At 48.5% G+C, this 22,498-nt stretch overlaps 1 protein-coding gene across 13 annotated transcripts in view; it reads right to left on the bottom strand.

The window, feature by feature from the left end:
• The window catches only part of ZNF536 (zinc finger protein 536), a 530,657-nt gene that overhangs the window by 49,422 nt on the left and 458,737 nt on the right, over nucleotides 1-22,498 (bottom strand). For 8 of the 13 annotated variants that reach the window (XM_021094256.2, XM_084958816.1, XM_021094254.2 and 5 more), the window contains one exon: nucleotides 1,611-1,999. The exons of the other annotated variants lie outside the window; for them this stretch is intronic. In XM_021094256.2, the coding sequence (XP_020949915.1) occupies nucleotides 1,755-1,999 (245 nt within the window). In that variant the 3' untranslated portion in view covers nucleotides 1,611-1,754. Of the gene's footprint in view, nucleotides 1-1,610; nucleotides 2,000-22,498 lie in introns of those variants that run through there. 13 annotated transcript variants of the gene reach the window in all.

Below are 22,498 nucleotides of genomic sequence, written 5' to 3'. Positions count from 1 at the left end.
CGCATTTACACTGAAACCCCGGGTGGGTGACACCCTCTCGACAGCATATGCAAACCGGATTCCTTATTAGCCTGAGATTCCTTCTGGTCTCAGGATAGCGAAGCATTTTATTTACATTGATTGCAGTTTAGTATTTTTGTAAACTGCTGTAGGCAGAGCTGAAGTTTTTAAGGCCCTGGGGTTTTATTCTGTGCTCCCAGCCTGCAAGGAAATATCGACTTTTTTTTTTTTTTTTTTTTTTTTTTTTAAGTCCGAATGGTTTTGTTTTAGAAGAAGTGAATACTTCAATACTTCTCCACCGTCACAAGCAACAGCACCAATTTCATGTCACTTAGGAAGTATGTTAAGAGGCTGAACGTTAATGCCACTGTAGCAGATTCAAGAATAAACCCTTAACTAGTCTTCTTAAATTGTGTGGTGTTTTTTTTTTTGTTTTTGTTTTTTTTAAATGAGTTAAGTGTTTCATTATTGGCCCTCAAAATCTCCCTCTGGGCAGTACAGAACTTGATCAATTTGGAGGATCCAATCAGTAGAAAATCTAAAATCTACAAAAATATAGAACACGTTTGTTTTACAAAAACAGACCTTTTTAACTTAAACAGTGTTCTTCATTAGTGAGAGAGAGCAGGATGTTTGGATTCATATTTTAATACGAGCTCTTTCAAAAGAGCTCACCAGAGAAGAAAATCTTGCTTCATGTCTGTGACACGTATACAAACTAACACGTGAAAAAAAAAAAAAAAATCCCATAGTAAAGACCGGAGCAGCCTTCATTCAAGTAAAATTTGTAAAATCAAAATAAAAACAACCTCTCTCTTCTCACATCAACTTCCATTCCTTACCAGCACTTTCCGTGGGTACAGGTGGCTCGTTTTTTTCTAAGCATTTTGTATACTGCGCCCCTCAACATGTTTTTATGAGCAATCTGCTTTTAAATGCCTCCAAAAATTAATAATAAAAAAAAAGACAGCCAAGAAAAAAAGCATTTCCCTCAATACTGCAATGTGATTTTAAAAAAAAAAAAAAAAAAAGGAATTACTCATCAAACCTGCAATGGACATTTGTCTGCAGACACTTCCTGACCATTGATTCATTTGGCTGTGGAATTTTTCAAAATGCCCACGGAAGACAGCAAACCTCTGCAGGGCCGGTGAGCCCTGGCGCTGGCTGCGGGCCGTCTAAGGTTTCTCTGAGAGTGCAGTTACGACCCCACGTGAATTGATTTTCTCTGCAGTGACCGCTCCAGCCTGACTGGCACCGCAGCTGCCTCCCAACACATCCCATTAGGGTGTGAGGCATATGACAGCAGCTGGTGTCAGATTATAGAGGTGTTTTCAACAATGAAAACACAGCCCCTCCATCTTCAGGGCAACAGCTAAATCATTTAGATGGTATCGTTTTTCAGGTAAGAGCAGGATTTTTGGACAAAGACAACTGGAGAGGTGGAAGGGCCCCCCGCTTGCTTGAGCCCGGAGGACCCCAAGCATTTCTGAAATCTCGTTTCTCCCACCTGCATTGTTCCGAAGTACTTGTTGCCAGGTAACAGTTTAGCAGCCATTTTCAAGGGCTGGGGATTTTTTTTTTTTTTTTGTAATATATATATAGATATCTTTTTAATTTTTTTTAAAGGTTCTATACACTAGTGGGGGGGGTGATACATGATCCCCCCCCCCTTGGAATGCAGTTAGCAAACTCTTTTACCAGGTGCATAATCTGAAAACTGTGTCAATATTGCAATATCCAGGTTGGTTGGCTCAGTTGCGCTCCTCCTGGGCCTTGCTGCCCTCCTCTGTGAGCTCCGCTGAGCTCCCCGCCTTGACAGCTGTGGGGTCTTCAAAATTCCCAGAAGCCTCCGAGTCGACTCTGGAGCGCTTGAACCTGCGGTCAGGATACTGGCTGTTGTCAAAAGGCATGCGATGGACGCAGAGGACATGGGTCTTCAGATTTCCCTTCTGAGAGGCACTGTAGGGACAGTAGCGGCACTGGAAAGGCCTGTGACCTGTGGACAGAAAGAGTGGCCGGTCAGCTCTGCTGCTCAAGCCCTCCCAGGCCCCCAGCGCTCATCCAAGGGCCATGAGCATCATTACCCATATTATCAATGGCATGAGTATTATTGCCTTGCAAAAATCAAATGGCAACGAATAAAAATGCAGTCAGGAGTTCCCGTCGTGGCACAGTGGTTAACGAATCCGACTAGGAGCCGTGAGGTTGCGGGTTCGATCCCTGGCTTTGCTCAGTGGGTTAAGGATCCGGTGTTGCCATGAGCTGTGGCGTGGGTCGCAGACGTGGCTCAGATCCTGAGTTGCTGTGGCTCTGGCGTAGGCTGGTGGCTACAGCTCCGATTCGACTCCTAGCCTGGGAACCTCCATATGCCTCGGAAGCAGCCCAAGAAATGGCAAAAACACACACACACACACACACACACACACACACACACACAAATGCAGTCAATATTTATATGGACAAATATTAAGAGTCTTAGATAAATAATACGTTACCAAATAATAATAACTTGGATAAGGATTTAATCACCCTGATCGGACGTTTTAAGACTTTTTCTTTTTCTGGCCTCACCCATGGCTTGCCAAAGTCCCCAGGCCAGGGACTGAACCCAAGCTACAGCAGCGACCCAAGCTACAGCAGTGACAAAGCAGAGTCCTTAACCACTAGGCCCCCAGTGAACTTCTAACCAGACTTGTGTTTTCTTTTTAGGGTCACACCCAAGGCATATGGAGGTTCCCAGGCAAGAGGTCTAATTGGAGCTGTAGAGGTGGGCCTACACCCCAGCCATAGCCATGCAGGATCTGAGCCAAGGCTGTGACCTACACCACAGCTCACTGCAACGCCAGATCCCCCACCCACTGAGCGAGGCCAGGGATCGAACCCGCAACCTCGTGGTTCCTAGTCAGATTCGTTTCTGCTGCACCACGACGGGAACTCCCCAGACTCTTTAAATTCAGACTTTCTAGTTGACAGAGGAGAAAGTTCCCAACCACCTGGAACTTCTTTTATAAACAGTTCCATCGCAAACATCTTAGATTTTGCAGGCCAAGATCAAAGATATGACTTAGGTACTTACATAACCAGAGAGGAAACAAATTTCCAACTTTTGTTGATGAAATTCAAAACTTTATTTATGGACACTGAATTTGAATTTTATGTAATTTTCACATGTGATGAAATATTATTCTTGTTAGGTTTTTTGGATTTTTTTTTTCAACCATTTAAAAAATGTAACCACCATTCTTAGCTCACGGGCTGTTTGAAAAGAGATGAGAGACAGATTTGAGCCCTGGACGGTACTTCGCTGACCCTAGCTCCCCCCAAAATGCCATCTCCGTCTGGGATTCTGACTCAGGTCTGCAAGCCAGTTCACTTTCTTATCCCCTCCACCTAAGTCTTTATTGATATGCAAATCAAGGAAGACAAGGGCGTATGTTTGGGGTAGGGTGTTACCCAAGCCTGGCTCTTGGGTGGCAGAGAAGTGCCAAGCTGGAGGAATTTGTGAACCTCGGGATTTTAAGAGGAAGCAGCAGAAGGTATCAGACTGGATCCAGGATGTTCAGATAATCAAGCCCAGCCTGGTTTGAAAGAAGTTGGGTTTTTGAATAGTGACGCTTAGAACCAAACTTCTCCAGAAAGGCTCTAAATCAGAACAGAAGATGGATTCTGGAGAAAATTCACCTGCTCCTTCATGCTTCCTTCCTCTGTTCTGATGCACCGCAGACATGCACACATTTCTGCCATCTTAAGGAACCGGTAAAGCATCTGGTTTGGGATGTTCTAATGGAACTATTGCCTTCTGCCCGATGCTGGGAAGCTGCTGTTGTGCTCTTCCTGGAAGCTCACGAGGGCTGTCCCACCCAGCACCCGGAGAGGTCAAGACCCAGAGCTGGGTTTCATTTGCTCAGAAAAATAAACAAGTAAATAAATGGGCCCAGCGTTTACCCCAGAAAACATCTGAACAGCATATTCAGCACTTTTCCTAAAGCAATAATAGCAGAAGTCTTGTGCATCTACTTAGCAAAACACAAATGTTCCTGAGACACTGGAGGCCAACCAAATGTCTGGAACCAAAGCCCACTTTCTCACCAAACTGCACACAGGGCTAGAATCTTGCATCTTTCTTCGCAGGCATTGAGAATCAGCCCTCTCCTTCTTCCCTCCTAGCCAGTTGGTCTCCAGGACAAATCCGTTCTACCTATTGAATATTTCTCTTTGCAATATCCCCCTTCAGAGCCTGGTCCATGTGCTTGCGAGACTTTACACACGCAGCCTTCAGGAAGTCTTCCTGATCCCCGAGTCCCCCTTCTTGTCCATCCTCCCCAAGGATATCTGAGTGACCACCTATGATTTCCTTGTCCCAAATCTTTGATGGCCACCTCCCCTGAAGGAATACCCATGGTCTTCATAGCTCTGTCTCTGCCACCTCTTGGGTCTCCTGCGAGCCTCCCCCCTTTTCCCACCATCAAACCAAACCATTAGATCGTCCTGCAAAAAGCCTTTATTTTGCAGGGTCTCTGGTTGCGCTACCCTCTTCGATTTTCTGCAGGCCCAAACCTCATTCAAGGCTATGCCCAACGAGTTGCCTGTCTTGTGAGTCGCTACGTGTGTGTTGGTCATCGTGATTGGCTGTGTGTTCCTGAGGCAGGAAGCATCGCCTTCTTAGTATCACTGCTGTCAAGCCCACTACCTGGCACAAAGCAAGCAGGCATGAACTATTTGAAGGGTTGATTTTTTTTTTTTCTTTTTAGGGCACCTGCAGCCTATGTGGAAGGTCTTGGGCTGGGAGTTGAATTGGAGCAGCAGCTGCAGGCTTACACCACAGCCATAGCAACACCAGATTTGAAGCGCATCTGTGAGCATCAAGCTTAGCGAGTGAGGCCAGGGATGAAACCTGCATCTCAGTGGGTACAAGTAGGATTCTTAACCTACCGAGCCACAAGAGCCTTGAGATTGAATTATTATCTTACTGCTCCACCTTGCCTTTTTTTCTTTTTCAGAAAGAATTATAAATTTTGGGGTCAATTTTCCTCTTCTTTTGTTTCTTTTTTTTTGTATTTTTTAATTAAAGTATAATTGACTTACAGTGTTGTGCCAGTTTCTGCTGTACAGCAAAGTGACCTAGTCAGACATAGGTCTACATCCCTTTTCTTATATTATCTTCCATCATGTTGTATCATAGTCTGTCTCAAGAGATTGGACACCGTTCCCTGTGCTATAGAGTAGTATTGTTTCTTGTTTCTATTGTTGTACTTAACACAAGGCTGGAGTAGATCAACTTTCCCACTTACAAAAGCCAACTTGCAAATCTGTGGACTCTGAAGGTAAGAACAAGTACAACCCAAGGAAAGCACACCTGCTATTGACACTTCCATGCAGCCTGTCCCAGCAAGAGGAGCACCGGTCAGCAGGCGGGTCCTGTACCATGACTATCAAGTAAGAGATGGATTTGTGAGCACTCTTGCCCTCCTGCCTTCCTGCTGCCCAGCGTCACCCTTAGGGCTTGGTCTCCTCTGGCACCAATGACAGGGAAGACCCTGACTTGGTGCAGTAGGAGAACTGATTTCCAAGTTGGACTTAGATATTTGCCAAGAATGCACATGGTCCTACGCTCCATCACACTGGTCTTAGAGCATAGACTGAAAGGAAGAACCACGTACTTACTGGTGACAGTGGGACAGGAAAAGCCACGCCCATTCTCCCCACTGCAATGATCTCGAATCTAAGTCAGTGCTAAGCTGGGCATCCGTGAGTTTGCAACAGATCCCAAGAAGCAACTATCCAACTCATGAAGTCATCATTACTGTGGACACGAAGCTATGCCCAGAGCTCACTGAGGGAGGAGTCAAAATTCTCCGAAACGGAGTTCCCTTCATGGCTTAGAAGTTAACAAATCTGACAGGGATCTATGAGGATGTGCATTCCATCCCTGGCTTTGCTCAGCAGGTGAAGGATCCAGCGTTGCCATGAGCTGTGGTGTAGGTCACAGATGCGGCTCAGATCTGGCATTGCTGTGGCTCTGGCATAGGCCAGCGGCTGTAGCTCCAATTTGACCCCTAGCCTGGGAACTTTCATATGCTACAGGTGTGCCCCTAAAAAAAAAAAAAGAATGTTCTCTGAAAGGGCATCGCTTGAGTAGGAGAAAAGAGGGCCCAAATCTGTAGCCAAAATCGTGTGAATCAAGGTCAAAGAACCTGAGGAGGAGAGCTGAGACTTCTCCCAGGAAGCCTAAGACACATTTTTACAATTTTGTCCAAAGGATCTCAGAAATGGACTGTATTTTATGGGTTCACATCAAGGGCAGCTCCAAGGGGAGGGGTGATTTCTATCCTAATTACCATGGCTCAGATATAGCCGGGGCTAACTCAGCCATTTATTTATGTTCTGGCAATAAGAAACTGATGGAGAAAATCTTTGTGGTATGACAAGTCTTTGGAGTTGAAAACTCCAAATAAAAAATAAAAAATGAATAAGTAAAATCAAAACTCTTAGTAGCAAAACTCTTAGTAGCATGGCTTAGCTAGCAGAGCCATGAAGCCAAATGACCAAACTATGGTATTGTTTGATAAATCTACCTCAGCGAGTTCCCTTGGTGGCTCAGCGGATTAAGAATCTGACTAGTATCCATGAGGATGTGGGTTTGATCCCTGGCCCTGCTCAGTGGGTTAAGGATCTGGCGTTGCCACGAGCTGTGGTGTTGGTTGCAGATGTGGCTCGGATCTGGCATTGCTATGGCTGTGGTGTAGGCTGGCAGCTGTAGCTCCAATTCAACCCCTAGCCTGAGAACCTCCGTATGAAGAGAACCAAAAAAGTCTACCTCAGTCCCCAGGGTTCACACTGGTGAACCTCCCTTCTGCCACTGTTTTTGCCCATCTGCCAAAGCTGGGTGTTAAACTTTGTATTATTATTTAGGTATGAAACTCTGCTCTAAGTAGCCACCCTCTCTGCAAATTGTCATCATGGGAGCCATGGAACATGCATCCTGGCAAACCAAAGGGAGAACCTTAAGTATCACCTGTATTCACAATAAGAGCTTTTGTGAATCAGCCAACTTGGCATAAAATCACTGAGTACATTTCTTCCACCAATTGATTTTAAAATATGAATCATGATTTTATCCTATGACTCAATCTCTATTTTCTGGTAGAGCCAAAGAGGTACAATAATCCTGGCATTTTAGGAAACTTCAGTGGTCGAACCACAATTAGTTTTTATTTTAACTTGGGTGAGCTGGAGATCTGTGTCTACCTTCATAGAAGGGAGTCCGTGTGTAATATTGGAGGCGTCATAAATCCTGAGCTTGCAAGGTACCCCGGAAGTAGAAGTACTGGTGAAAACGACAGTGTCTGAAGATCCAAAAGGCTTACACTCTGCAGGTTATCACATACCTTTTTGTGATATTGCCGAGCTTGACGGCAATTTTTCCAGGATATCAGCCCCATTTCACAGATGAGTAGCTTAAGATAGAAGAAACTTGAACAGTTCAACTTTGAAATGAATTTCCTATGTAAATAAAATGCTCAGAGCCCCTAATTCTCCAAAATCCTTATGAGAATCATGATTACGATGTGTTTTTATAGGATATACGCACAGACACATACACCCTTCTGAGTGGTCTGTTGAATGTTCCTGTGGGACTGACATAGAAGAGAGTTCTTTGAAGAAACGAGAGGTCCATCCTGATGGAAGGTGACGGTGAGGAGCTATGACGGGTCCAAAAGAACGCCTTGTGTTCTCCCGAGAATCAAACATAAGTGAAAGGGTGATCCTTTGGTGATGGGAACAACAAACAGACAGCTGTTGGAATGCAAAGTACTTTGGGAAACTTGATACATTCCCCAGTCCAGCTAAATCTGGATGGAAAATTTCAAATTTCTCTATATACTTTTGTTCCTGTGAAGCCCCTGGTATTGGCACAAACACAGTGATCTGTTAGGTTTTGGTCAGAGAACTTAGCAAGGCTTTCAGAAACGAGGGGCTGAGAGCTCCACTGCACCTGCCACTGTGGTTTCCGCATTTGTGTGGCAGAACAAGACACCCACCTGAAGGAAGAGACAGCAAGATGAGCCATGGAAATCTGCTGGAATTTTTCCACCTTTCCTGCGGAGGTGGATGTGGGCCTCAGAGGAAATTAGATCTCCAGATGGAGGTGGGTCAACCCGTCCCCCAAGGAGAAGCCCTCAGGGTGGCAGACTCTGCAAACTCCCATCTGTCACATTTTAATAAGAAGAAAGACCAGCCATGATGCCCATCCCACCTTGGTAGACCAGAGACGAAGCTGGCCATTCATCTGGTCTAAAGGTGGCTATAAAGATGCTGCAGTCCATCAGTTTCTAAGAAGCAGAAAAAGCTTTAGGACCAAGGTGAGTCAAATAGCCTTTCTCGGTGATTGAATTCAAGACAATGAGGATACCCACCCCCCGTCAGCTCCCCGTTACAGGACAAGACAGTGGTCTTTCTCAAGTTCAACCCTACTGAGAAGCACCTCGCTCCAGGTGGCTTTGGCCCTCTGAAGATGGACAGCTGTCTCAGTTTCTCATCTTGGTTTTCAGATATGTTCCTGTCCTGCAGTAGACAATGAGTCTGAACAGAAGCTTGAGTTCAAAGCGTAGCTCCCCTACCTTGTGAGGCTGGGAGGCTAACACGCAAGTTTCAGTTTCCACTCTGACCTTGAGTAAGCACTTGACCCCTCCAGGCTGCAGTTTCCACATCTTGGAAATGGAGGAATAATACTAATACCTATACCCTGGGCCTGTTGTGAGGATCAAATGAAACAGTGTGTCAAGTCTGTAAATGACAAGGAGCTATGCCAATGTCAGCTGTCTGTCATCAGGGTGGCTGCTGATCTCGTTGTCATCGAGTTGCTTATCTAAGCCTGGTCGGGGGAGGCTCTGCTTTGTTCTTCATCAAAAGCACCGATGTGACAAGCATTTCATGTGCCACTGTTTTTGGATTAGCCTGCCTGTCCCAGGTGGTCTGGTCCCAGGTGGTCCCAGGTGGTCGTGGATTAAAGCTTCAGATGTTGTCTTTCCTGGCGGCACCTGCCTTTGAATGGGGATTCTGGGAACGGGAAGACCTTTAGAGTCCAAAGGAACACATTGTTAACAGGCCTATTTCCCTTGGATGAAGTTCAGCAAACGTGGGCAGGGCTGGGCTGGGCTGTGGTCAGGCCCATGCAGGAAGGATCTTGCATCTAGAAGGTCTTCTTCAGGTGCAGGGCTGGCCTGAAAGAGCAGTTTGAGACAATGCCGTGTGGGAGATGGTACACGTGGTTGGGGACTCCAAGAGCTCAGTGGGAGGGATGTGAGCCCCTGAGTGCCTTTGCATCTTCTTCGCCCTCAAAGCCCCTGAATCTGCTGCTTCTGGCCCCAGGACCTTCTCTGTTTTCCAAGTACTTAATTTTTAAAATACTTTTTTTTTTTTTTTTTTTTTTTTTGGCTGCCCCGCAGGTTATGGAGTTTCTGGGCCAAGCCATAGTTGCAACCTATGCCACAGCTGCAGCAATGCTGGATCCTTAACCCGCTGCACCGGTGGGGGATTGAACCCATGTCTTTGCACTGCAGAGATGCCACTGATCCTGTTGGAATTCCTCTAAATGCTTTATATGCCTTTTACTCTTTCCTGCCACCAGCCCTTTGCTCAGTCCTGGCTCATTCCCTCCATCTGAATGTTCCCTCCTGTACTTGATTGAATCACCACAATCCCATCCCTCAGTGCAGCTGCCTCAGCCTCACCAAGGCCTCCCCTGATGACCCCAGACTCACTGAGATTCATCAGAGCAAACTCTTCTCTCCCGCAGCAGAGTGTCCAATAAGAGAAACTCAACAAATAAACAGTAAAGTCTGTCTTCCCCACCAGGCGGACTGTTCACACCACAGCTCAGGGACTGTGGGGTGTTGGGTTATTGTTTGTTGTTGTTGTTATTGTTTGATTATTGCTGTTTCTCACCACCTGACACAGAGTTTGTATGTCACAGATATCCATCTGGTGTTTTTCAAGCGAAGGGATTGATGGAGGGATGAAGGGATGGATGGAGGGAGAGATGGATGGATGGAAGGATGGATGGATGGATGGATGGATGGATGGATAAAAGAAAGAGGGGGATATCCAAGAAAAGGGAAAAGGACAAGAATGTTACCCCAGACAGGGAGACATGCCTGGCCCCAGGTACAGGAACAGGAAACTAGGTTGGGTACAAGGACCTGGAGGCAGGTCAATGTGGTGGAGATGGGGCTCAATGGGATCTGGCCAGGGGCTGGGCCCACAGAACCCTGTGGGGAGCTTGGACTGCATTCTAAGGGAGAGGGGTAGGGGAAAGCTCTTTCAGCTCTGCAGCAAGGCTGCTGCCTGGAAAAGCCCCAAGCGCTGGCTACAGGCAGGGCTTGGGCTCAGATAGTGCAGCCAGATGTGAGCCACCGCGTCCCCCCCAACACCTAGCCACTCCCCCCCACCTCTCACTTTGAGGCCATCAACATTTCCCATCACTGCCATGTGAAAAGTAAGTACATCATACGTTAATTTGTATTGTCACTGCGCCGTAGAGCCGTGGTAAAGAGCACATTCATTTTTAATCCACTATGAATAATATATAAATATGTATACCGTGTGGCGGGTCAAGAGGAGTAAGGAGAAAGCAAGTCGTACATTGTTTATAACAAAAGTGGGGAAACGAGATATTTTTCTTACTTGCTACGATGGAAATATCTGCTCTTTCCCTGTACCTAAGGGGGAGAGGAAAATGCCTGCCCTTGGGGGACCATCCATTAATTACAGCTCCACACTGGTGGGCAGCTGGGTTCAGGGAAGGGGGGTGCCGTGTCCTCAAGGCTTCCAGACTTGCCACACGGGTGGTTTCTGCTCAGGTGAAGGGTGGTGGAGAAAAGAGGGGGAGGGGAAGTTGCCCAGCCTCGGGTGCTTCGTCCTGGGGTGGCGAGCAAACAGTCCGACACCCATTCATCAAAGCACATTCACAGGAGTTGCCTCAATAGTCTTCATGACCGCCAGTAGGAATAGACAGCAGAGAGACATATCCCCATTTTACAGAGAAGAAAACTGAGCCCAGGAGATGAAATAATTATCCAAAGTCAGGTAAACACCGCTACTCAGCTCCTGATCAGGAATTTAACCTCAAGGGTGTCTCAAAACAGACGCTCCTCTCTTCACTCCCTGCAAACCGCCTGTGGGGAGACCCTCGACAAGGGGGTATCTTTGATGAGGACCCAAGGATGCTCCAGGAGGGAGTCCATGAACTTCCTGGAGGGCCAAGTACTATAAAGTGTGGGGTTGCACGCATGCCCCGTGTCACACCCCTTAGGGACACCCTAGGCACCACTGTGGCCTCCAGACGCCCATCAAAGTCTGGCATTGAGCACATGGCTGGTGCTGAGCCACAGGGCTTGTAAGCTCCCTGTCAAAGCTCCTGGACCCCAGCCCACTTCCATGAGCACACTCTGAGTGCCTGCTGCATGCACTGCCCCAAGTAGACCTCTGTTGGAATGATGCCGTACTCTCAGCACCAAGAGGGCAGGAAGAGCATCTGACACAGGCCCATCTGGTACCCAGCTCCTAAGGCTGCTTTCAGGGGTCACCACACACCAGAGACCCAAAAGGGAGGAAGAAGGGGGCAATGATTCACGAGGGAAGGACATTTAACTGCTTCAAGCAAGACTTCAGTTTCTGGTTGAAAGATGGCTCACAAGTGGGGGATTGGTTCTGAAAGAACCCCCAAAAGAGAAAGAACAGGGTTTTTTTGTTTGTTTGTTGTTTGTTTGTTTCTTTTTTTGTCTATTGTCTTTTTAGGGACACACCCGTGGCATATGGAAGTTCCCAGGCTGGGGGGTCGAATCGGAGCTGTTGCTGCCAGCCTACACCAGAGACACAGCAACACCAGATCCAAGCCATGTCTGCAACCTACCTCACAGCTCACAGCAATGCCAGATCCTTAACCCATTGAGCAAAGCCAGGGATCGAACATGCAACCTCATGGTTCCTAGTCAGATTCGTTTCCACGGTGCCACGAGGGGAACTCCAAGAAAGAACAGTCTTGAGGAAAGACACGTGTGCTCTCTGCCAAAGCAGGGCCCATCCATGGTGTCAGAGGCAAGACTCTGGACTTTGGAACAAGGGAAGCCCAGACTGGAGAGGCGCAAACCCCAGACTCATGATTCACCACCCATGGTCAACACAAGATAGAGTGTCTGCAAGAGGGTTCCACATGTGAGTGCTGGAGCGTGGGGCCCCTGGCCCAGGTAAACACTGTGACATCAGCAACCCCCTGTGTCCTCACACAGCCACGCCATCTCAGACCAGGGCAAGCCCTTCAGATAGATCCACTGGGGCCTTGCGTTCACTGAAATAACTAGAGAAAGACAACAATGGGTAACTGAAGAGGAATATTGCTGCCATGGCTTCTCGCTTAGCCCTGGTCATAGCCCACATGTAGCCTGGGTGGGTGGAGAGCCCAAAGAAGGCTGGAAAGAATCCAGTGTGGCTGAGGGAGAATCTTGGGGACCAGCAGCACTGTGGATGCTTCAGGGGCCCTCAGCAGCCCACCGCCCATGTTCCTTCTGCAATATTTTCTCTGGAGCCCAGGATCATGGAATATTTCTAAGCTACTGCAGAAGGGTCTCTCAAAGCCATGTTCTATGGCGCTAGAAACATCCAGGTGACGAACTGAAATAGCCCTTAGAAGCAGCTGGCATGCACAGGGTTATGAGGCTTAAGAAGAGCTACCTCTGAGCCAAGAAGGCTCCTTAATTAACAGCCCTCCCCCTATTGCATCCCATCCAGAGCCTTTTAGAGTCCTTGAAACTAAAGACTTTTTTTTTTTTTTGCCTTTTTAGGGTCACACCTGAGGCATATGGAAGTTCCCAGGCTAGGGGTCGAATTGGAGCTGCAGCTGTCAGCCACAGCCACAGCCACAGCCATGCCAGATCTGAGCTGCATCTCCAGCCTATGCCAGAGCTCCTGGCAACACTGGATCATTAACTCACTGAGCAAGGCCAGGGATCAAACCCACATCCTCATGGATTTTAGTTGGGTTCCTTACCACCGAGCCACAACAGGAACTCTGAAACTAAAGACCTTTGTAAATTGCATGCTGGTAGGTAAGAAAACGGCTCCACCCATAGGGCCAAATGTTTACATTGGACACCCCCCCCAAGAGGTGGACCCCATCCAAATGGTCTAGGCAGGGTGGTAGCAGTGGCCTCCAGGGCCGTGGCCTGGTCTCCATTGGTACCTTACCTGCTGCTCCTTCCCAGTGGTTGCTGGTCAGACCCTGAAACTGGGAGGTTCCCAGGATCCAAGCCATCCTTCAAGGTTCAACAGACTCAACAGGGGCAAGGAGATGGGTGAAAATATACACAAACACGCATTGAGCCCAGAGAGCCATTTTTACAGTGGCAACATTACATATATGTATTTTTTAATTTCCCTAATTCCAAATAGGCGAGAATGGTTCTAATCAGGTACATAATTTATGTTTTCAGTTTTCAAAAAAATATTCATCCGTCTAATCAAAGATGCTAAAACACTTTGGAATATCCTTAGTATAAATAATTTTAGGTTTTAAATTTCCTGTGATTTGGGGTTTAATTTAAAACACGATCCAAAAAAATTATACTATTTTAAAAGCAAATTTTGATCTATGTGGTAATAGATTGGAGAGAGCAGTGTGAACTCAGCTTTAGCTTAATGTATGTAGTATGGATATGAGTACATGCAGGGGTTAGTACCCATGCATATATTTCTTCTTTCTGTCAGCTGAGAGGGTCCAGAACCCAGAACATCCAGTAGCAACAAGCACACTCAGCCCAGAACTTGATTTCTTTTTTTTCTTTTTTTTTTTTTGTCATTTCTTGGGCCGCTCCTGCGGCATATGGAGGTTGCCAGGCTAGGGGTCGAATCAGAGCTGTAGCCACCGGCCTACGCCACAGCCACAGAGATGCGGGATCCAAGCAGCGTCTGCAACCTACACCACAGCTCACGGCAACGCTGGATCCCTAACCCACTGAGCAAGGCCAGGGATTGAACCCGCAACCTCATGGTTCCTAGTCGGATTCGCTAACCACTGAGCCACAACGGGAACTCCAGAACTTTATTTCTAATACCATTCTTGAGAAAGGGCACCAGGGATCCTTGGAGATATGGCTGATTCTAGGGCTGGAGCAGGAAATACACAAGCTGATCTGGGAGCACCTTGTGCCAGAAAGTAAGGAATTTCCCAAAACCCATACATTGATGGGAGTGCCTGGTGAGAGAGCCCCTAGTGGCCATATCCGGAACAACTCCAGCCACAATGTCAATGACAAAGCATAAAATACGTATCCACAAGCCATGCTGATGGAACTGCAAATGACTGAATCAGTCCCTGTATGGAGAAGCACAAAGGCCCCACGCTCTCCAAACTTCTTACTACCCAGGTGCTCCCCCTGGAGGAGGTGGTTGTCATTCCCACTCCTTGGTGCAGGTGGCATGGGGACCTCCTTCAGAGGAGCTTAGTGCAGAAAGGGAGAAGAACGTACAGTGCAGACACCTGACACTCACCACCTCAGCCAGGTGACCAAGGTCAGGCGGAGAGCATGTCCCTTGATTTGATGGGCTAAGAAGGCACTTCACTTCTGTGGCCTTTCTCCCCCAAACCACAGTCTAAGTCTAACCATGAGAAGTCCCACTTGAGGGACATGCAACACAATACTCCTCAAAACTGGCAAAGTCATCAAAACAAGGAAAGACAGAGAACCTGTCATGGCCAGGATGAGCCTTGGGAGACCTGACAACTCAAGTGCATGCAGGATCCTGGATGAGAGAAAGGACATTAGGTAAAAACTAAGGAAACAGGCGTCAACTACGGACTTGACTTAATAGTGTATTAATTGATTAAATGTAACAAATGTACTCCACCAATGTAAGATAGTAATAATAAGGGGAAATAGGCATAAGATATATGAGAATTCTCTGTAAAAGCTATGCAACGTCTTTGTAATTCTAAATCTATATTAAAGTAAAAATTTTATTTTAAAAGTTCCCTAAAAAGTGAATCTGGTTGTTCTTCAGGGACAGCATAACACCCCAGACCAGGGGATGACACAGCTAAGGGCGTGGCCTCAAGGGAGCCAAGCAGATGACAGGGAAACATCTCCTAGAGGAGGGCAGTGGAACACCCGTGCCCTGATGGGCTTGGATGATAACCACAGCCCCAGCAGGAGATAGCATATGCCTTACTCAGGCAGTGTAACGAGCACAGGCTCTCAAGCCAGACGCTGGATCAAACCTTACCTGTCTCTATGGGTTACGTACTCTACAAGCCAACTATTTAATCCTTCCAAGCCTCAGGTTTTTCATCTGTCAAATGGACATACTAATGATAACTCATTTACAGAGTTGCGGGGATTAGATGAGAAAAGGTCCATAAAATGCTTAGCCCAATGTGTGGAAGAGTTAAATCAATGTTCACTAGACATGGTTTTGGGTATTAAAAAAATCCTCCTCTAGGCATTCCCGTCATGGCTCAGCAGTTAATGAACCCGACTAGCATCCATGAGGATGCAGGTTCGATCCCCAGCCTCGCTCAGTGGGTTAAGGATCTGGCGTTGCTGTGAGCTGTGGTATAGGTTATAGACACAGCTCAGATCGCTTGTTGCTGTGGCTGTGGCGTAGGCCGGTGGCTATAGCTCCGATCTGACCCCTAGCCTGGGAACCTCCACGGGCCATGGGTGTGGCCCTAAAAAGACAAAAAAAAAAAAAAAAAATACTCCTCTAATAAGTACCCATTGTGAGAGAGTCTTGAATTAGAATTGTCCCTCCAAGGACAACACTAAAGTCAGGTGTTAGGATCTCTATTTAACAGCTAAGGACACCAAGGCCTTGAGAGGCTCTGGGTGTGTCCAGAACCACGGAAGCAGAGAAAGGCAGAAAACCCAGCTTCGCTCCAGCTCCTTTTGAACCCACAGCCACTGCCTCCCTGCAGCTTCAGGTTCAAGTTCAGTTAGTGTGAAAGCCCAGCGGATGAGGCTAGAGGTGTCTGCAGAAAAGAGCTCGGTGCAGGGGGTGGGGGTCGTCTCCCAGATCCTGCTCAGGCTCCTCTCCACCCCTCCCCTACCCAAGACCTCAGAAGTGTCAGTCTTAGGAGGCTCTGTCCTTACTTTCCTGTGACCTGCCGGTGGTCCCTTCCTTAGCTACTTCATTCCCAGGCTCTGGGCCACTTCATGCAGATCTTGCCTTAAATCGCCTTTATTTGTTTCCCCGGAGCTGCCTGGGTGGTCAGGAGAGCCAGACTACAGCGCAGGTCTGGCCAGCACTCCAGGCACCTATTGATCCAAGATCTTAAATCATTCCCCAGATTTTATGAAAGCATTTATGTTTATCATTAAATAACCTTCAAAGGGTCGATGAACTTACTTTACTTTTGGGGAGATTTCCCCTTAGGAAGCTGGAGATGCCTGCAATGCATTTAGAAGGGGCTGCATCCAAGAGGGCTGGGAGTTGCTCCCTTTTGGGGGCTTCTTAGGAAGGGCTCAGGTCCCCAACTTGGTTGGGTGACCCCTCTGCCCAATCCCCATGTTCTCACCTTCACAGGAACCTAGCGATACCCTAGGGTGAGGTGGGCAGCTCTGACCTTAAACAGGCTGGTCCCACTTTCTGGTCTTGTGAGGACACAACCCGACCCTGCTTCCCTCCACCTTCCTTGGCCTCCTTCCTCACCAAAGTGGGTGGGGGAGCAAGCCCCTCTTCCCAACAGGTGACCCTGCAGAACCCTCCCCTGGACATGGCCTGTGCCAGGGCTTCGTCTATGCCCGGGCTTTGTCCATTCCTGGACCACACCTCCCCTCCAGTTTTCCTCACCAGGAAAACCCAAGTGTGCTGCAGTCCTGGAGGACCCCTGGGGAGCCCAGTCCCGGCCACCACACTCCTCGTCCCAGTGTCCCAGTGTCCATGAGGGCACAGGAGAGCTCAACTGTTTCTGGGTGTACCTTGGGGCACTGAGCAGATTTGCTTTCTCCCCAGTCCCCCATTCACAGCTCCATGAACAGAACTTCTCCCCCTGCCTGCCTCCCCAGCATCCTCACCCTCCCCACTTCCTGTGTGGTGCTGGGACCATACCGCCCAGACTGACCGGGAGCCCCGCAGCCCAAGGCCAGCTCCACAGATTCCATCTCTACATGTTTTCTTTCTTTCTTTCTTTTTGCTGCACCTGTGGCATACGAGATCGAACCCTCAATGCCAGAGAGACAACACCAGATCCTTAACCCGTGACAGCAGGACAGCCTCCATCACTGCTCCGGCCATCGCATGCTTTCACCCTCCTCAGAGGTCACAAGCTAGCGTGCAGGCACACACAATTATTGTTTTGTCCCCAGCGCTGTCTTTCACAAACCATTTAAGATCGCCGATGTTTCAAAACAAAGAGATTTCCCTAAAAACATGGACTTCTGGTTTGTCAGGAACAGTCGGAAGATCTGGCAAGATGGTCCCAGAGGCAGCCACCTGCCTGGCTTCAGCAAGCCTGAGTTCTCCACCTCTGCTTTGGACTGTTCTAAGAGCACGTTGTGCTGTTTGAGTCTAAGACCCAGGGCTTCACCTTCTTCAGGGAGGGTGGGGTCACTGGGTGAAGTCTTCCTGGGGTTTTTCATGGGGCAGATGAATTCCATTCCTGTACACACCCCGTGAAAGAAACAAGTGGGTGGTCTCTGCTGGTTCAATCGTTTCCTGTTTTCCATTGTGTCTCTCAAAATGAACACATCAGCCCTTAATGGTAGGTTCTGCTTTATTGCACAGTTTAAATATGGGAAGGGGCGCCAATACGGTAACTTCGCATGTGCCGAGGGAGCGGTAGGCACTATGCCACACTAGAAAAGACATGGGGTGGGGGGGAGAGGACAAACCCACAAAACCACCCAACACAAAACACTCTAAGTATACAGCCAATCCACCAAAAGCCGATAGCCACATTTATCTGTGGGTAATTCACGATGCACTCATAAACCCAGGATATTTCTTTGGGGGAGGGGGGCGCTTTGTGGTTGGGGGGGCCGGTGGGCTCATATGGGTTGCAGAATATCTCACCAAAAACAGGGTAGCAGGAACCGTCATGTTCCACCAAATTTCAGTGCTGTGGTGTTGTATTAATGGGAGTTTATGTGCGAGAGAGAAACGCACATCCCTCTTTTCATAAAGGCATCAGACACCCGCAATCCAAGCCCACAGTATATATCCATATAGATGGGCACACCGGATATATATTTAAATAGCCACATTTTATCACGCCCAATTCAACAAATGGGTACCGCGAACAACAGAAAATCACAAAGTCAAAAAGGAGAGACGGGAGCATAAACTTTTCCACGTTCAGGGCTCGCCCAGCACCACCGCTAACGTTGTCACATGCCAACGATGAAAGAAAAGAAATAAGGCACAGAAGAGAGGTGGCTTCGCCTATGACGTCACAAAGGAAATGCTACTCTTTTCTTCTCCTGTTCTTCCCCCTCTAAAAGGCTCTCTCTAAAATCAAAGGTGTCAGACTTTGCTTTCTCTGGCTGGCATGATCCGGAATACGGCTGGGGAATGACAGATGTCGGCGCCCAGCTGCAATGAAGCATGCTAAAGTTTCCGTCTAATCCACTTATTTCTCTGTAGTCACGTAAACCACAACAAATGGGCAGGGCTTTATATTAGGAGCAAACCCCACAGCGGCAGGACGTGGTTGCATCAGGCAGTCGACACGCCATCTTGGTATCGTTTCCTCTCCTCTCCTTGGGGAAGGCACCTTGCAGGGAGGACCCCTCTCCAGGGTGGCCCCAAAGTGTCAATCATGCTCCCTTCACCCCAGGCCAGACCCGGGTTCCCCGGGAAGGGGGACCTTTTTTGAAGGGAGAGGGTGTCAGCTGGCAGGGAGGCTCCCCAGGACCCAGGGCGGCGCCGCCCACGTATATGTACCCGCTTCGGCACCGACGCGCTCCCGGGTTTTTGAGCTGCTAAACTAAGAGGATCCGTTTAATCACCAGCACCATCGTTTTCAACTACTTGAATAAATCCCGAGGAATTATACACGGAGCCCGTGTGTAATTAAAGTGAGGGTTGTTAGACTCTTCATTTAATAAAACACTTGAAAAGAAAAGCCCTTGTAGGTTTAGCAATGCCACCGGGAGCGGGGAGGGTACGTGAGAGCTGGGCGCGCTGCGACGGCCCTGCCTCCTCGCACGCAGCCTGCGGGGCGACCACCTTCTGAACCCGCTCCCCTCTCGATCTTGTAAGGAGCGGGCCAGGAGCAGGAGTCATGGGACTCTCTCACCGCCAGCAGTTGCAACAGCTGCGACGCACTCTTTCAGCACAAGTCACAAGAAAAGATGTGACGGATTTCGCCCATGGCAGAATGGCGTTCCGTTTCTGGCCCTTCAGGCAAAAACAGTAAAGGCAAAGAGGAAAATTTGAGATTTCCCCCCTTCAACTTCCCACAACAACCTCAGCAAAACCACATGACTCGCCTTCTACAATCTCCCTGGTGTGTTCACTGCTACTTTGGCAGGAAATCAGAATTACTGTTATATAAATTCCATCTGATGCCAGAGCGACCATCTGTGAGTAAAACTGCTTCACCTACGTCTGCCTGCAAAGCCACTCTCCCAGAGACAAGGGAGAAGGGGAAAAAAAATTTGATTAATTTGCAGAATGCTTGTGATTTGCTCATATATTATTATAACTGCTCATCAGCACATGACAAATTCCCAGCCCTCGGTGCAGGCACCCGTTCGGTTTCAGCAGTTTCTTGCGTCGGCACCTGACAGACTGCAGGGCCTCTAATGACTTTCAGATGCTTACAAACAGTAATTCTATCTTCAGAATAAAAAAGAAAAATCCGTAGGAAGAAAAGAGGAGCGAGTTCGTCTATTTCATTTCCTTCCTGTAGATCAACATGATTTAACTCTTAAGGGCGGCCGCAGCTCCAAGATGGGGCCTCCCAGGCCCTGCCAGGGCCGCCTGCAGAGACAAAGACCCTGACGGTCGCCCAGGCCCCCCCTCTACCCCGGGGAAGATGGGGGCGCTCGGCCCCGCCCAGGGCGCGCCCCCGTGCCAGCGCCACGGCCGGGCTTTCGCTTTCCCTCCGCAACGGTGGAATCCCTTGCATTTGTCCACCTTTAATACCGTAATAACCTCTCGCGTTCTCGGCAAACACATCTGCCTCCTAACTCCACTTGGATTTCTGGCTTCCCCCTCCCCTTTGCTTTTAAAACTCTGATTATGCCTTCCGAAGCCCTGCCTCTGTGCTTGATTGCCTGTTTTAGATTAGAGATTTTAGCAAGGAGACAAAGACTTCAGAATGCACATCAGTCCCACATATGAGGACCCACAGAAGGAAAAGCGATAAAACGCGATACACCATCTGTCCACAAACAATAACCTGCGTGTTTGGAGGCTCACAAATTATTGAGCGCACAACCTTCCCAAATTACGGAGCCCTGAAAGAGAGCAGAGTCTGGGGGTGAGACCCTCTTTGATGTGCTTCGGTATTTCTCACCCCCGCCACCCCCACCCCTCAATTGATTGCTAACAGTTGAGGAATGTCCTAGCGACAAGGAGATTTTTATTGTCAAGGTTCTTCCTCTTCCACGTGGCCTGGGATCCGGGCACCGGCAGGGGCGGGCTCATCGCCAGCCACAGACCTTTTGGGATAACTGGCCCCGATGTGAAGCCTTTCTCTTTTCACGTGTGTCTGTAGGGGGGGCTGGACCACCAGGCGGAAGAGGTGGTCTTCAGAGCAGATTAAGACGGAGGGATCCTGATCCTTCTGGTTGGTTTGCTTTGGGAAGATATTCTAGACTTTGTTCAGGAGTTTAGACTACACGCAAATGCATCTCCGCCCCCCCCCCCCATACAACCCTCTCCTCTGAAACACGTTCTTGGGCCTTTCCCGGCTCAGGCTGTTAGCAGCAACCACACTGACCCCAGGCCTTAAACCGCTCATGATAATTAGCCAGTATCTTTACTCACACTACAAACTTCCCTTTAAAGTGATGGACTAAAACGGAAGAGAAAGAAGGACCAAGCCTCTCCAAGGGAAAAAAATCTATCGCTTTTGTTAGTAGCAGGTGCACGTGGTGTCAGATACTCCTCGCCCTTGTTGGAAGCCCTGGGACCCCTGATTCCATGCACAGGCTTTCCCATAGCATCTAAATAGTCCTCACAACGCCCAATGAGTAGGCCCTCTCCCTGTACAGGTGCAGAAACCAAGGTGTAAAGATAGTCAGGAATGTGCCCAGGTGAGGCAGGAAGAAGGGCAGCTGGTGTTTGAAACCACGTGGTCCCACTCCAGACCCTTCTTCTCTGACCCATCGCAGGACCCCAAGAGTGTGTCGTAAGGATGAGACTGGAGAGGCAACACTTTCAGGCCAAAGGAGCCACTGGCATTCTTTACGTGATTATTAATAAACAACCAAACACACACTTACTTTACACATTGAAGCCTTTCTTTCCTGAGTCTCAAAATAGATACGTCCTTATACAGAGAAGGAGACTGGTGCCGAATAGGAGCTAAGGGAGGCTTCCTTACCATATTCATCCCCAGCTTAATTACCCAGGTTCCAGTCCCTTGCCCTGAGCTTCCTCCTTGGAGCCCCCTGCCCGGCCCAGTGGACCCAGAGGACCCTCTGCATGGCAGGCCTTGGCCCGCTGTGGGATTTTCTGCCCCTAACCAGCCAGAGCCTCCCTGAGGACAGCGGCCCTGTCTTAACGCTCTCTGTCCCCAGGCCGGCTGTGAAAAAGCCCTGCACCCAGTAGGTGTTGGGCCAATAAACACCTACCTTTGGATTTCTAGAGATGCCTCTAGATGTCCACCCCAGAATTCTGGATCGTAGCTCGTTTCCCAGACTTCTCTAACCTGCTAACAATTAAGACTGTTTACACACACACAGCTTGGCTGAAATTAGGGGTGGGGGTGGGGGTGCAGAGAAGGAAGCGGGGAATCCCACTTGCATTCAAACAACCAGATGTTTATTTTATTTTTTAAAATACATGATGCCAAACGACAAGCCACACAGAAATTTTCGTGGGGCTGGCGTCTAGCAGCCAACCTGCATTCTGCCCCTTGCAGCTTCAAGTAACAGGCATGGGTGGCCCTTCTCTTCTCCTTTTCACCATCATGACTATTAATCTCCTTTCTTACACGTGTATCACACTCCAAGATTGGCTGAGTGCTTCCACACACGCCATCCCACGTGACACATGGGAAGTCAGGCCTGCAGGAGACCCCAGCTCCTGCTGGTCACGCCAAGCACCCCTCATCCACGCTCCATCCCAAGGCCACCCGGCTGTCTTCCTTTTAGTGGAAATTTCCAAGTTCGTATTTCCTGTCTGACAACCACATGGTCCCACCAATAACCACGACCAATCTGAAAGCCTGCGCCAATGACCCAGCGTCCAAGCCCCCCCTCCACTGCCCAATTATCCTGAAAATCAGAAAGGGGAGAAAGAAATGGGGGTTCCCGAAAGGAAATGGTTT

The sequence above is a fragment of the Sus scrofa genome, chromosome 6 (genome assembly GCF_054392235.1).
Source record: "Sus scrofa isolate SSC_HxYL_T2T_F1_AM1 chromosome 6, Sscrofa_HxYL_maternal_Yorkshire_Landrace_v2.0, whole genome shotgun sequence".
Lineage (NCBI taxonomy): Eukaryota > Metazoa > Chordata > Mammalia > Artiodactyla > Suidae > Sus > Sus scrofa.
Note: the sequence above shows the minus strand (reverse complement) of the source record. Positions and strands in the feature narration are given on the sequence as shown.